Below are 15,699 nucleotides of genomic sequence, written 5' to 3'. Positions count from 1 at the left end.
CACTGGGGCCACTCTATGGTATGGTACCTTCTGTAGTCTACTCCCTGACCAAACACTGGGGCCACTCTATGGTATGGTACCTTCTGTAGTCTACTCCCTGACCAAACACTGGGGCCACTCTATGGTATGGTACCTTCTGTAGTCTACTCCCTGACCAAACACTGGGGCCACTCTATGGTATGGTACCTTCTGTAGTCTACTCCCTGACCAAACACTGGGGCCACTCTATGGTATGGTACCTTCTGTAGTCTACTCCCTGACCAAACACTGGGGCCACTCTATGGTACGATACCTTCTGTAGTCTACTCCCTGACCAAACACTGGGGCCACTCTATGGTACGATACCTTCTGTAGTCTACTCCCTGACCAAACACTGGGGCCACTCTATGGTACGATACCCTCTCTAGTATCTTCCTTGACAAAACACTTGGGTCACTTTCGTGAACTAACACTCACACTTGACTTTTTGCCCCCTTACTAGCTCTGACTTTGCTGATAGTAACTGTATTGAGGGAAAATGTACTTACTACGCCTGTGATATGTGGTTGTCCCACCTAGCTATCTTAAGATGAATGCACCAACTGTAAGTCGCTCTGGAGAAGAGCGTCTGCTAAATTACTAAAATGTAAAATGTCACTCTATGGTACGGTACCTTCTCTAGTTTCTTCCTTGTCCAAACACTGAGGCTGTATTATTGCCAGCGGCTATGGTGTTTACCTCTCAATACAGGCGAAACCGTTTTCTCAGAAGTCATAGGGCTATATCCATTACACAAACATTATACAAGGACTTTGTTCAACACACCTACACTCAGTGTGACTCAGATGACCACAGATGCTCTGACATCACAGCTTGTGCGTCTATGCTCATGGGAAACGGTGTCCTTTGAAAGTCTAGCTATGTAAATACCAACAAGGCCAAGTCAGGCCTTAAAAGGGATTTAACATATTTATCATTATAGACCTCATGTCCCTTCCCTGCTGCTCTTTCCTGTCTATGTTTGCTTGTTCTGCTGTTCTATGGCTGAACTCTGCTTCTGTGACGTAAAGCACCTGAACAATGGAAACCACCTATAGCCTATACGTCGAGATCCTCGTTGTGATAACATCCTTTAGATTCCCTCATGCACCACCAGCTGTGCACAATTAGCCAGCCTTCCCCTAGGTTTGACATGCAGTTAAAATTAGACTACTTTGCTTTACTATGACCGGAACGTAGTCAGTTTTAGTAGAGTAAATGTTTAAAATGTATGAGCATAAACATTTAAACAGGACGTTTTAATGGAAGTTATTGTAATGGAAAAACCTGTGGAGTGAGTACGGCCTGGCATTTTACAGGCATGTGGGCCGGTTTCCCAGACACAGATTAAGCATAGTCTACGACTAAAAGTATTCTCAATGGGGAAGCTCCATTTAAAATCCTTTTTAATCAAGGACTAGGCTTAATGTCCGATGCCATTAAACTGAAATGTACGAGCAGTGTCATGGGCAAATTCCACCACCACTATTATCAACATTAAAGCCCTGAAGCTTGTGGTCTCGGTCAACACAAATGACATGTTTCAGATTACAATATTTTTTCCTTCTTTTTTTTACCCCTTTTTCTCCCCAATTTATTGATATCCAATTGCGATCTTGTCTCATCGCTGCAACACATTGGTGCAGCTGGCTCGGGAGAGGCAAAGGTCTAGTCATTCGTCCTCCGAAACATGACCCGCTAAACCGCGCTTCTTAACACCAGCCCGCTTAACCCAGAAGCCAGCCGCACCAATGTGTCAGAGGAAACACCATTCAACTGATTACCAAAGTCAGCCTGCAGGCGCCCGGCCCACCACAAGGAGTCGCTAGAGCGCGATGAGCCAAGTAAAGCCCCCCCCGGCCAAACCCTCAGACGACGCTGGGCCAATTGTGCGCCGCCCTATGGGACTCCCGGTCACAGCCGGTTGTGACACAGCAGCCTGGGATCGAACCCGGGTCTGTAGTGACGCCTCAAGCACTGCGATGCAGTGCCTTAGACCGCTGTGCCACTCGGTAAGCCACAGAGGAGAATCTAAATCCAGATACAGGCTAGTCCAGATACATCTGGTCCCAAATAATCCTTTACTGCAATGTGCATGCACTGCCCACTGATGAATTGACCTGTGACGCTCACTGACCTCACTGCCCTCACTGCACTCAACAACAAAGACCAGTGTACCCTCTAATCGAAGCTAAACCTTGCCCACACTGCCCACTCTTTTACTGACCGTTCACTGCTGTTCTGATTAATGAGCTATACAGACCCTTTCTCCTTACTGACCAAATCCTCACTCTATCCCTCCTTCTCCTCCTCTCTTTCTGTATTTACTGACCACCTGACTCATTCCTTCCTCCTTCCCCCTCTCCTCCCCTGGCTCTGTATGTTTGGCCCTCTTCCATGTCCCACTTCTTCAGTGCTAGGCCTTTATGTAATGTCAGTATGTTAGCGCCTTACATAACCACAATCAAAGTCTTCATAGTGTCAGGGGACACAACACAATGCAAGTATTCTTTCCCTCAGTGCAAGAGGGGATGAGCTTGTGTGTGTGTGTATTTCTGGTGGAGGCCTCTCTTGGTGTAATCAGTTCCTTAAAGAGCACTTCTGTTCCCCTCACTCACCCTTCCTGCTCAACCCTCCAAAGGCCCCTCTCTCTCTCTCTCTCTCTCTCTCTCTCTCTCTCTCTCTCTCTCTCTCTCTCTCTCTCTCTCTCTCTGTCTCTCTCTCTCTCTCTCTCTCTCTCTCTCTCTCTCTCTCTCTCTCTCTCTCTCTCTCTCTCTCTCTGTCTCTGTCTCTGTCTCTCTGTCTCTCTCTCTCCATTCTTAGCTCCTTCAGTCAGGAGTCCTTACCCCAGAAAGGTTTTCTGGGTATAGAAGGCAGTGACCCAACATGGCCAGCTTGATGCCGATATCACTGTCAACCCCCCCAATAACACCTCAGAGCTAGCAGGGTGAATTCACTGTAGTTCACTCACTGTTTGACCAGTCAGTTGAATCAGGCTGAAACTAACCCTGGATGGGATTTCACAAAACAGAATAAGCAGTACTCAATCAACAACTTATTTGTGGTCTCTCGATTAGTTAGTAGAGAGATACATAGAGACACATTTATTCAATTCAATTGTATGGTTATCGCTATATAGATTTAGCCATGTTTTCGATGTTCAGTGCATTTGTGTTTGTGGAATGTCTTTCATTTCATTCGCTGGTGGGAAATGTATTTCTCAACATCCCATCTCTTTAGAGGCTCACTTGATAGAGGGCCCCACTCTCATGAATATTCAAACATCTGACAAAGAGAGGGCAGACAAACACTGTTCAAACAAATTTTCCTCCCAAAACCCTCCACAATTATCCGTGCCAAATTGATTGATTCTAGGAAGCCATTGCGTAACTCCTAATTAGTTTACCCTCGTTTTTTGATTTAAAGGAAAACTCCACCCAAAAACTATCTTTTGGTATTTGTTTCATTAGTCCATTGTTGATATAGTCCCAAAATGTTTTGCGTTTCAGCAATCAAGTTTTCAAGATATATAACTTTCAAAATACAGAAATACACTGAGTATACAACACATTAAGAACACCTGCTCTTTCCATGACATAGACCAGGTGAATCCAGGTGAAAGCTATGATCCCTTATTGATGTCACTAGTTAAATCCACTTCAATCAGTGTAGATGAAGGGGAGGAGACAGGTTAAAGAAGGATTTTTAAGCCTTGAGACAATTGAGACATGGATTGTGTATGTGTTCCATTCAGAGGGTGAATGGGCATGACAAAAGATTTAAGTGCCTTTGAACGGGGTATGGTAGTAGGTGCCAGGCGCACCGGTTTGAGTGTGTCAAGAACGGCAACGCTGCTAGGTTTTGCAACTCAGTATTAGGAAGGTGTTCCTAATGTTTGGTATAGTGTACAGCCGGTTTGATGCATTTTGCATCATATGATGAAGGCCTTAAGGCTGATCGGTAAGCTTAATAAATAAGTGATACTAGCAAGAGCAGTGTGCGGGTTTCTCTTTTCTTTCATGTTATTCAATTGTTACCATGCACCTGCAACAAAGATAGCTGTCACGATCGTCGTATGAGTGAGTAGACCAAGGCGCAGCGTGTGAAACAAACATGACTTTAATTAGTTAAAGTATAACAAAACACGACTCGTGAAGTCCACGGTAAACAAATACCGACACGGAACAAAAACCCACCACAACCAAGGGAAAACATACAGATTAAATATGGCTCCCAATCAGAGACAACCAGCCGACAGCTGACACTCGTTGCCTCTGATTGGGAGTCACACAGGCAAACATAGAAACAGACAACCTAGAACACCCAAACAAAGAAACAGAACACATAGAATAAACACACCCTGGCTCAACCAATAGAGTCCTCCTCGGCGGCGGCTCCGGCTCCGGTCTTGCCCACCACCCTCCAACAAACCCCCCATAGCGCCCCTGGTCCGGTCTGGCCCCGCTGGCTGGAGCTGGACTGGACGTAGCAGGGGCGGTAGGCTTCAGCTCCTTAGTGGAGCAGTTGAGCGGTACCTGAATTGGCACCGATGACCCAGGCACGGGTTGTGCCGGACTGACGACTCGCACCCTAGGCTTGGTGCGTGGAGCAGCGACGGGCCTTACCAGGCTGACGACTCGTACCCCGGGCTTGGTGCGAGTAGCAGGAACGGGCTGAGCTGGGCTGTCGACGCACACCGTAGGCTTGGTGCGTGGAGCAGGAACAGGCCGGGCTGGGCTGGCGACGCACACCGTAGGCTTGGTGCGTGGAGCAGGGACAGGCCGGACAGGGCTGGCGACGCACACCGTAGGCTTGGTGCGTGGAGCAGGGACAGGCCGGGCTGGGCTGACGACGCACACCGTAGGCTTGGTGCGTGGAGCAGGGACAGGCCGGACAGGGCTGGCGACGCACACCGTAGGCTTGGTGCGTGGAGCAGGAACAGGCCGGGCTGGGCTGTCGACGCACACCGTAGGTTTGGTGCGTGGAGCAGGAACAGGCCGGGCTGGGCTGGCGACGCACACCGTAGGTTTGGTGCGTGGAGCAGGAACAGGCCGGGCAGGGCTGGCGACGCACACCGTAGGCTTGGTGCGTGGAGCAGGGACAGGCCGGACTGGGCTATGGAGACGGATAGGAGACCTGGAGTGAAGTGCTGCCACAACCCGTCCTGGCTGAATGCCTACCTTCACACACTCTGTGTGAGGCATCAGCACAGGACGTACAGGGCTGTGTACCCGTACTGGCATAACAGCACGTGACACTGGCGCAGGATATCCGGGACCGAGGAGAGGCACTGGAGGCCACGAGCGCTGAGCCGGCACACTCCGTCCTGGCTGCATGCCCACCTTCGCACAACACGTGCGGGGTGCTCGCACAGGACGTACCGGACTATGCCGGACCACTCGTGGCACAGTGCGCAGCTCCGCATACCGCGGAACCTGCCCAGTCTCATGCTGCCATGCCTGAGTACGGGGAGTTGGCTCTGCTCTCCATCCAGGCTCCGCCAACCTGCCTTCTGGCCCCCAAAACCCGGTGGCCTCCTAATATCCCAATTCGCCCTGTGGCAGCCTCCTGCTGCCCAGTCGCCCATGCCGTGTGCCCCCCCCTAAAAAATTCTTGGGGGTGCCTCTCGCCTGTCCGACCACGGCCCGGTTGACGCCGCTTCTCCACTCCTGCCTGGATCTCCCCCTTCATCGCCTTCCGGTACCGGACGGCCTCCTCCTTCGTAATCTGCCCCCAGCCGAGGAGGACATCCACCAGCGTTACCTCCTGTGTGTGTTCCTGGACACGCTGCTTGGTCCTGGTTTGGTGGGTTTTTCTGTCACGATCGTCGTATGAGTGAGTAGACCAAGGCGCAGCGTGTGAAACAAACATGACTTTAATTAGTTAAAGTATACCAAAACACGACTCGTGAAGTCCACGGTAAACAAATACCGACACGGAACAAAAACCCACCACACCCAAGGGAAAACATACAGATTAAATATGGCTCCCAATCAGAGACAACCAGCCGACAGCTGACACTCGTTGCCTCTGATTGGGAGTCACACAGGCAAACATAGAAACAGACAACCTAGAACACCCAAACAAAGAAACAGAACACATAGAATAAACACACCCTGGCTCAACCAATAGAGTCCCTGAGCCAGGGTGTGACAATAGCTCAGATGTGCGAGTGCCTTTTGAATTGTATTTCTGTATTTTGAAAGTTATGTATCTTGAAAACTTAATTGCTGACATGCAAAACAGTTTGGGACTATATCAGCAATGGATGAATGAAACAAATACCAAACAATAGTTTTTGGGTGGAGTTTTCATTTAAATCACAAAAGACGTTATAACTTCTATTCCTTTTCCCTTTTTCTTCAGGGTGGAGCCATCTCGATTCTGACGGCGTGTGAACGACCAAATGACTTTGCCGGCGTGGCTCTGATCGCTCCTATGGTCAGGGTGAACCCAGAGTCTGCCACGCCCTTCAAGGTGGGTTTTGCTCATAGAAATATGCTTTACTTCCTGTCCACCCATTACCCACCTATTCTTGAATGGGGATGCCCGTTCTAGGATTATATTTCTGTGGTTTCACCTGCACCCAGTCCCCTCACATTTACCCTGTCACCAATGTTAACAATTCCATACCATGTTATTAGTCCCTTTTACAACCACTGACCTGAGCTGTATTAGCTCCCTACATGCCTTAGTAATCTCTGTGGATGTTCCGCTTTGTTCTATAGGTGTTCCTGGCTAAAGTCGCAAATCACATTGTGCCCAGTCTCTCACTGGGCTTCATTAAGTCTAAATGGATTTCACGGGACCAGAAACAGGTAAGTCTGGTCTATGGAATGTGTGTGTTTGTGTGTGTGTGTGTGCATGTGTGTGTGCACACACACACGAACAAAGACAGGTAGAGATAAGAGTGTACAGGAGCCTATGTCTGTCGTGTGTGTCTTTTTTAATGTTTTGGCGTCCGGAATTGGCGGCAGAGAGAAACATTTGCTGTTTTTCAGCTATTTTCCCACAATTCTATATATGTTTCCATGGAGCTGAGAGAAAGTGTTGCAGTGTGAAGGCTAATTTGCTGCACATCTACGCATTTTGCCATGGCTATTTCTGTGTTCTTATGCTCATACATTAATACAAAACCAATGGGGACCACAATCGGGGCCTCTGGGCATGTACCCTGCGTGCCCCGTCAGTAATCCAGCCATGCCAAAATACTCCTAAATTCATTGTTGAGACTTTTCGATTCTCCCTGACAGTTTAGCTTTTATTTTGGTGATTTCTAGATCTCAAAGATGATGAAGCCACCACCTTGCATAAAAATATGAAGAGTGGTACTCAGTGATTTGGCAGTTTTATTTTAGTGCGTTATTGCAAACAGGATGCAAGTTTTGGAATATTTGTATTCTGTACAGGCTTCCTTCTTTTCACTCTGTCATTTAGGATAGTATTGTGGAATAACTACAATCAAATCAAATGAAATGTTATTTGTCACATGCGCCAAATACAACAGATGTAGACCTTACAGTGAAATGCTTACTTACAAGCCCTTAACTAACAATGCAGTTTTAAGAAAAATAAGTGTTAAGTAAAAAATAGATAAGATAGGCTAAATAAAAGTATACTAAAATAAAAATAGAAAAAATAATAATAATTAAAGAGCAGCAGTAAAATAACAGTACAGAGGCTATATACAGGGGGTACCGGTACAGGTTAGTCAAGGTAATTGAGGTAATATGTACATGTACAGTGCCTTGCAAAAGTATTCATCCCCCTTGGCGTTTTTCCTATTTTGTTGCATTACAACCTGTAATTTAAATTTATTTTTATTTGGATTTCATGTAATGGACATACACAAAAGAAAAAAAATTACTTGCTTCAGAAAATTCTAAAAAATAAATACCGGAAAAGTGGTGTGTGCATATGTATTCACCCTTTGCTATGAAGCCCCTAAATAAGATCTGGTGCAACCAATTACCTTCAGAAGTCACATAATTAGTTAAATAAAGTCCACCTGTGTGCAATCTAAGTGTCACATGATCTGTCACATGATCTCAGTATATATACACCTGTTCTGAAAGACCTCAGAGTCTGCAACACCACTAAGCAAGGGGCACCACCAAGCAAGCGGCACCATGAAGACCAAGGAGCTCTCCAAACAGGTCAGGTACAAAGTTGTGGAGAAGTACAGATCAGGGTTGGGTTATAAAAAAATATCAGAAACTTTGAACATCCCACGGAGCACCATTAAATCCATTATTAAAAAATGGAAAGAATATGGCACCACAACAAACCTGCCAAAAGAGGGCCGCCCACCAAAACTCACGGACCAGGCAAGGAGGTCATTAATCAGAGAGGCAACAAAGAGACCAAAGATAACCCTGAAGGAGCTGCAAAGCTCCACAGCGGAGATTGGAGTATCTGTCCATAGGACCACTTTAAGCCGTACACTCCACAGAGCTGGGCTTTACGGCAGAGTGGCCAGAAAAAAGCCATTGCTTAAAGAAAGAAATAAGCAAACATGTTTGGTGATCGCCAAAAGGCATGTGGGAGATGACCCAAACATATAGAAGAAGGTACTCTGGTCTTATGAGACTAAAATTGAGCTTTTTAGCCATCAAGGGAAACGCTATGTCTGGCGCAAACCCAACACCTCTCATCACCCAGAGAACACCATCGGCAGGGACTGGGAAACTGGTAAAATTGAAGGAATGATGGATAGCACTAAATACAGGGAAATTCTTGAGGGAAACCTGTTTCAGTCTTCCAGAGATTTGAGACTGGGACGGAGGTTCACCTTCCAGCAGGACAATGACCCTAAGCATACTGCTAATGCAACACTCGAGTGGTTTAAGCGGAAACATTTAATGTCTTGGAATGGCCTAGTCAAAGCCCAGACCTCAATCCAATTAGGAATCTGTGGTATGACTTAAAGATTGCTGTACACAAGCGGAACTCATCCAACTTGAAGGAGCTGGAGCAGTTTTGCCTTGAAGAATGGGCAAAAATCCCAGTGGCTAGATGTGCCAAGCTTATAGAGTCATACCCCAAGAGACTTGCAGCTGTAATTGCTGCAAAAGGTGGCTCTTCAAAGTATTGACTTTGTTTCACAATAAAAAATATTTTGCATCTTCAAAGTGGTAGGCATGTTGTATAAATAAAATGATACAAACCCCCCCCAAAATCCATTTTAATTCCAGGATGTAAGGCAACAAAATAGGGAAAATGCCAAGGGGGGTGAATACTTTCGCAAGCCACTGTAGGTACAGTGAGGGAAAAAAGTATTTGATCCCCTGCTGATTTTGTATGTTTGCCCACTGACAAAGAAATGATCAGTCTATAATTTTAATGGTAGATTTATTTGAACAGTGAGAGACAGAATAACAACAAAAAAATCCAGAAAAACGCATGTCAAAAATGTTATAAATTGATTTGCATTTTAATGAGGGAAATAAGTATTTGACCCCCTCTCAATCAGAAAGATTTCTGGCTCCCATGTGTCTTTTATACAGGTAACGAGCTCAGATTAAGAGCACACTCTTAAAGGGAGTGCTCCTAATCTCAGCTTGTTACCTGTATAAAAGACACCTGTCCACAGAAGCAATCAATCAATCAGATTCTAAACTCTCCACCTAGCCAAGACTAAAGAGCTCTCCAAGGATGTCAGGGACAAGATTGTAGACCTACACAAGGCTGGAATGGGCTACAGGATCATCGCCAAGCAGCTTGGTGAGAAGGTGACAACAGTTGGTGCGATTATTCACAAATGGAAGACACACAAAATAACTGTCAATATCCCTTGGCCTGGGGCTCCATGCAAGATCTCACCACGTGGAGTTGCAATGATCATGAGAACGGTGAGGAATCAGCCCAGAACTACACGGGAGGATCTTGTCAATGATCTCAAGGCAGCTGGGACGATAGTCACCAAGAAAACAATTGGTAACACACTACGCCGTGAAGGACTGAAATCCTGTAGCGCCCGCAAGGTCCCCCTGCTCAAGAAAGCACATATGCATGCCCGTCTGAAGTTTGCCAATGAACATCTGAATGATTCAGAGGAGAACTGGGTGTAAGTGTTGTAGTCAGATGAGACCAAAATGGAGCTCTTTGGCATCAACTCAACTCGCCGTGTTTGGAGGAGGAGGAATGCTGCCTATGACCCCAAGAACACTATACCCACCGTCAAATATGGAGGTGGAAACATTATGCTTTGGGGGTGTTTTTCTGCTAAGGGGACAGGACAACTTCACTGCATCAAAGGGACGATGGACGGGGCCATGTACTGTCAAATCTTGGGTGAGAACCTCCTTCCCTCAACCAGGGCATTGAAAATGGGTCGTGGATGGGTATTCCAGAATGACAATGACCCAAAACACACGGCCAAGGCAACAAAGGAGTGGCTCAAGAAGAAGCACATTAAGGTCCTGGAGTGGCCTAGCCAGTCTCCAGACCTTAATCCCATAGAAAATATGTGGAGGGAGCTGAAGGTTTGAGTTGCCAAAAGTCAGCCTCGAAACCTTAATGACTTGGAGAAGATCTGCAAAGAGCAGTGGGACAAAATCCCTCCTGAGATGTGTGCAAACCTGGTGGCCAACTACAAGAAACATCTGACCTCTGTGATTGCCAACAAGAGTTTTGCCACCAAGTACTAAGTCATGTTTTGCAGAGGGGTCAAATACTTATTTCCCTCATTAAAATGCAAATCAATTTATAACATTTTTGACATGCGTTTTTCTGGATTTTTTTGTTGTTATTCTGTCTCTCACTGTTCAAATAAACTTACCATTAAAATTATAGACTGATTATTACATTTACGTCATTTAGCAGACACTCTTATCCAGAGCGACTTACAGTTAGTGAGTGCATACATAATTTTTTTTATTTTTCATACTGGCCCCCGTGGGAATCAAACGCACAACCCATTCCCTCCCCTACCCTGGACGAATTGTGCGCCGCCCCATGGGTCTCCCGGTCGCGGCCGGCTACAATAGAGCCCGGATTCGAACCAGGATCTCTAGTGGCACAGCTAGCACTGCGATGCAGTGCCTTAAAACCACTGCACCACTTTGTCAGTGGGCAAACGTACAAAATCAGTAGGGGATCAAATACTTTTTTCCCTCACTGTAGAGGTAAAGTGACTATGCATAGATAATAAACAGAGAGAAGCAGCAGCGTAAAAGAGGGGGTGGGGGGACAATGCAAGTAGTCTGGGTAGCCATTTGATTAGCTGTTCAGGAGTCTTATGGCTTGGGGGTAGAAGCTGTTAAGAAGCCTTTTGGACCTAGACTTGGCGCTCCAGTACCGCTTGCCGTGCAGTAGCAGATGGAACAGTCTATGACTAGGGTGGCTGGATTCTTTGTCAATTTGTAGGGCCTTCCTCTGACACTGCCTGGTATAGAGTTCCTGGATGGCAGGAAGCTTGGCCCCAGTGATGTACTGGGCCATACGCACTACCCTCTGTAGTGCCTTGCGGTCGTAGGCCGAGCAGTTGCCATATCAGGCGGTGATGTAACCAGTCAGGATGCTCTCGATGGTGCAGCTGTAGAACTTTTTGAGGATCTGAGGACCCATGCCAAATCTTTTCAGTCTCCTGAGGGGGAATAGGCTTTGTCGTGCCCTCTTCACGACTGTCTTGGTGTGTTTGGACCATGATAGTTTGTTGGTGATGTGGACACCAAGGAACTTGAAGCTCTCAACCTGCTCCACTACAGCCCTGTCGATGAGAATGGGGGCGTGCTTGGTCCTCCTTTTCCTGTAGTCCACAATCATCTCCTTTGTCTTGATCACATTGAGGGAGAGGTTGTTATCCTGGCACCACACAGCGAATGTTGTTAATCCATCCTCAGTTTTCTACTATCACAGCCATTAAACTCTGTAACTGTTTTAGAGTCACCATTGGCCTCATTGTGAAGTCCCTGAGCGGTTTCTTTCCTCTACGGCAACTGAGTTAGGAAGGTCTTCTGCATCTGTGTAGTGACTGGGTGTATTGATATACCATCCAAAGTGTAAATAGTGACTTCACCATGCTCAAAGGGATATTCAGTGTATTTTTACCCATCTTCCAATAGGTGCCCTTCTTTGCGAGGCATTGGAAAGCCTCCCTGGTCTTTGTGGTTGAATCTGTGTTTGACATTCACTGCTTGACTGAGGGACCTTACAGGTTATTGTATGTGTGGGGTACAGAGATGAGGTAGTCATTCAAAAATGATGTTATACACTATTATTGCACACAGAGTGATTCCATGCAACTTATGTGACTTATGCAAATATTTACTCCTGAACTTATTTAGGCTTGCCATAACAAAGGGGTTGAATACTTATCGACTTAATAATTCCGAAAAACATAATTCCACTTTGACATTATGGGGTATTGTGTGTAGGCCAGTGACACAAAATCTCAATTTAATCCATTTTAAATGCAGGCTGTAACACAACAAAATGTGGAAAAAGTAAATGGTTGTGAATACTTTCTGAAGGCACTGTAAGTTGGCTAGTCTTGGTAGCAAGCTAGCTTGTTATATATGCTGGTTGTTAGCTTGCGTAACTGGGGCGTGAATACTTTCTGAAGGCACTGTACTTTCTGTCTGGTTTTAGTCATTTAAGTTTGCACTGAAAGTGTTTTTCTATCCCGAAAATGTATTTCAAAAAAAGTATAAAACGTTTTTATTTTGGTGTGGCGGCAACAATTTAGCAGCGACCCACCACCGTGAGTGTTAGATACTGTATACTGATTGTATTCAACCCATATCTTATACAGTAGTATGCACATCATGGGTCAATATTGAGAAAGCCAATCGCCCTGTGGGTTACTATCAGTGAACGTCTAAGGGAAATGCTCAGTGATCAATCAACGGTCTCTTCCTTTACCCTGCAGGTTGAAGCATATGACACTGACGAGTTGAACTATCACGGTGGGATGCGTGTGTCGTTTGCCACGCAGCTGATAGGCGCGTCGGAGCGGATCGAGAGAGAGATCCCCGCCATCACCTGGCCCTTCCTGCTTCTCCATGGTGACGTCGACAAGCTGTGTGACATCGGAGGGTCCCAGATGATGTTTGAGAAGGCCCCGAGCACGGACAAGAAGATCAAGGTGGGACTAGCACCAGAGCCATATAGATCAAATATATTTAGATAAATATATAATAGAGAGGGGGAACAGAGAGCGTGAGAAATAGGGAACACAGAGAGGGGATGAAACAGATAGAGCGCTAATGAGAGGTGAGCTAATCGTGTGTGTGTTTTCTCTCTCTCAGGTGTATGACGGAGCATACCATGCCCTGCACCATGAACTCCCAGAGACAGCGGCGTCAGTGCTGAACGAAGTCACCAGCTGGATCTCCGAGCGTCTCCCTGCGTCTCCTTCTCAGGGGTCCTAGTCTCCTCTTCCTCCTCCTCTTCCTCTGCACCCCCCATCCCTCCCAACCACGCTCTCCATGCTGTATTACCACTGTATGAACCTCAAACCTTTCTACATTTGGACTGACCATTCGCAATACTAATGTCAACTTGTCAGTGACCTTTGGCCCCCAGGGCCATTGTAGGGAAGTCTTGATTTCCTAGGCTCTACATTAGGGACAACAGCTTTACATTTACATTTTAGTCATTTAGCAGACGCTCTTATCCAGAGCGACTTACAGTTAGTGAATACATATGTTTTTTTATACTGGCCCCCCGTGGGAAACGAACCCACAACCCTGGCGTTGCAAACGCCATGCTCTATCAACTGAGCTACATCCCTGCCGGCCATTCCCTCCCCTACCCTGGACGACGCTGGGCCAATTGTGCGCCGCCCATGAGTCTCCCGGTCGCGGCCGGCGGCGACAGAGCCTGGATTCAAACCAGGATCTCTAGTGGCACAGTTAGCACTGCGATGCAGTGCCTTAGACCACTGCGCCACTCAGGAGTACGCTGACTCAGGAGTACGCTTAGGAGTACGCTTAGACCACTGCGCCACTCAGGAGCTGTGCCCCAGATGCCAGGCGGCAGTTCATGGTACATATATCAGCCATATCTCCCTGAGTTCAAAGAGAACCATGCTGAGAGCTGGGCCAAGCGCAATTCACAGAGGTATTTTTGTCATTTGTAACCACGGTGATCACCAGGCCGACAGAAACGTGTTGAATTCCCACCATGCTGCGGTGCTCCCTTTTGTGTGTTGCCATGGAGACAACTGGCCTTTGTTCTCCCCTCCATATCTCAGATCCTCTGTTCATGGAGTCAAACATCTTGGACTCGTTTGAACACCCAATGCCCCAGACTGCCAGACAGCTGCCCCCAATGGTTATTTGTCAGAACTGCAGGGTTTAGGTGGCTGCAGCCCAAGACAGAGAAGCTGCCCGTTACTATGGCAGCATCTCAGAAAACCCCAATGAAAAAAAAAGGTTGAATCCATTGGAGCGCCACAGTAAAACAAGGCATGTTGTTACCCATTATACAGTAGATTCTGTGTACAGACAAAGGCATCGCTTCGCTGCAGTTGTCTCTGCATTGATAAAGATGACAGGGCCTTAATGTACCACCTGCAACATCAACATTTATGGGTGTTCCCCATAGTCTGCATTGGACTAATACAGATTGTAATGTATTGTTATGAGTGGAAAACCCGCCTATCTTGTAACATTGATGATTGATGGCCAATCTGATGAAAGCTCTCTGCTTATATTGTTTGCACGCTGGTTTGAGCATCAGATTGACTTGACAGATGGCCCCAGCATGGAACACATAGTTCTTGTGCTGGAGCTAGTCAGTCTTTGTGTGGTTAACAAACTGTCAATAAACAGCAGAAAGAAAGAAGGTCATGGTGTCCTTCTTCCCACGCCAACATCAACCAATGAGGAGCTGACAGGAATAAGAGAAGACTTATTCAGGTACAGTACAGTAGCTGGCAAAACTAAGCTAACTCTGGTGAAGTTAACTGTGAAGCTAACTTACTGAAGAGGCTAGCTAGTCAACTCTAAGGAGCCAACAACACTGGTGTCGGAAGTGCTTCATTTTATACTTTTTTTTATTTTATACTTTTTTTAAAGGTCCCGAACAGTGAAAATCATGTTTTTCATCAAATATTCAGATGAAACCAGTTCATATAGTAGGTTGACCCAAGTATGAAAAATGACTGTATCTGGTACATTGACAAAGTTGATCATAGAGTTACTGGTTCCCTCCCCACATGTCAAACGCTTGGATTCAGGAGGCAGGCATTACTTCCGGCTTTATGCAATGTCACTTAAAGCCAGACATTTTATACACCAATGGTAGCATCCTGTAATCTTAACTAATTTAAATATGTAACGCCTTAAAACCGTCATCACATGTGCATATCATACAGCTTTGTTTACAAACTGTAAGATAGCTCAAGCAGAACGATACTGGTAACTAACCTCTTTTCATCTGTGTTGTAACTTTTAGCTAGCAAGCTACTTACCAGCATACCGGAAAAAGTACACTGTGTTGGAACTGGATGCCATAGTGTTAATTTAAAGTGGAACTGACAGCGTTTTAGCAAAATGAAATCTTATTAAAATTTGTTCATTGAAAGAATATTACACATTTTTTGAGAAGCGAGCACTTAGATATGGTCATTTTCACGTTTTGATAAATTAATAGAATGTTTGGGAATGACGTATAGTAAGGCATTTGTGAAATTTATATAACAATATAAAGTGGGAAAGTGGCTGTGCGTTTGGA

General features: G+C 46.1%; 1 protein-coding gene across 2 annotated transcripts in view; it reads left to right on the top strand.

Annotated features, from left to right (window-relative positions):
• mgll (monoglyceride lipase) overlaps positions 1-14,798 on the top strand; it is a 31,842-nt gene extending 17,044 nt beyond the window's left edge. For both annotated transcript variants that reach the window (XM_084184809.1, XM_084184808.1), the window contains 4 exons: positions 6,385-6,495; positions 6,747-6,836; positions 12,890-13,105; positions 13,269-14,798. In XM_084184809.1, coding sequence (XP_084040935.1) covers positions 6,385-6,495; positions 6,747-6,836; positions 12,890-13,105; positions 13,269-13,391 — 540 coding nt within the window. In that variant the 3' untranslated portion in view covers positions 13,392-14,798. The remainder of the gene's footprint in view (positions 1-6,384; positions 6,496-6,746; positions 6,837-12,889; positions 13,106-13,268) is intronic.
• The last annotated feature ends 901 nt before the right edge of the window (positions 14,799-15,699 follow it).

The sequence above is a fragment of the Coregonus lavaretus genome (genome assembly GCF_964263955.1).
Source record: "Coregonus lavaretus genome assembly, chromosome: 20".
Taxonomy (NCBI): Eukaryota; Metazoa; Chordata; class Actinopteri; order Salmoniformes; family Salmonidae; genus Coregonus; species Coregonus lavaretus.
This window is presented reverse-complemented; position numbering and strand designations above follow the sequence as displayed.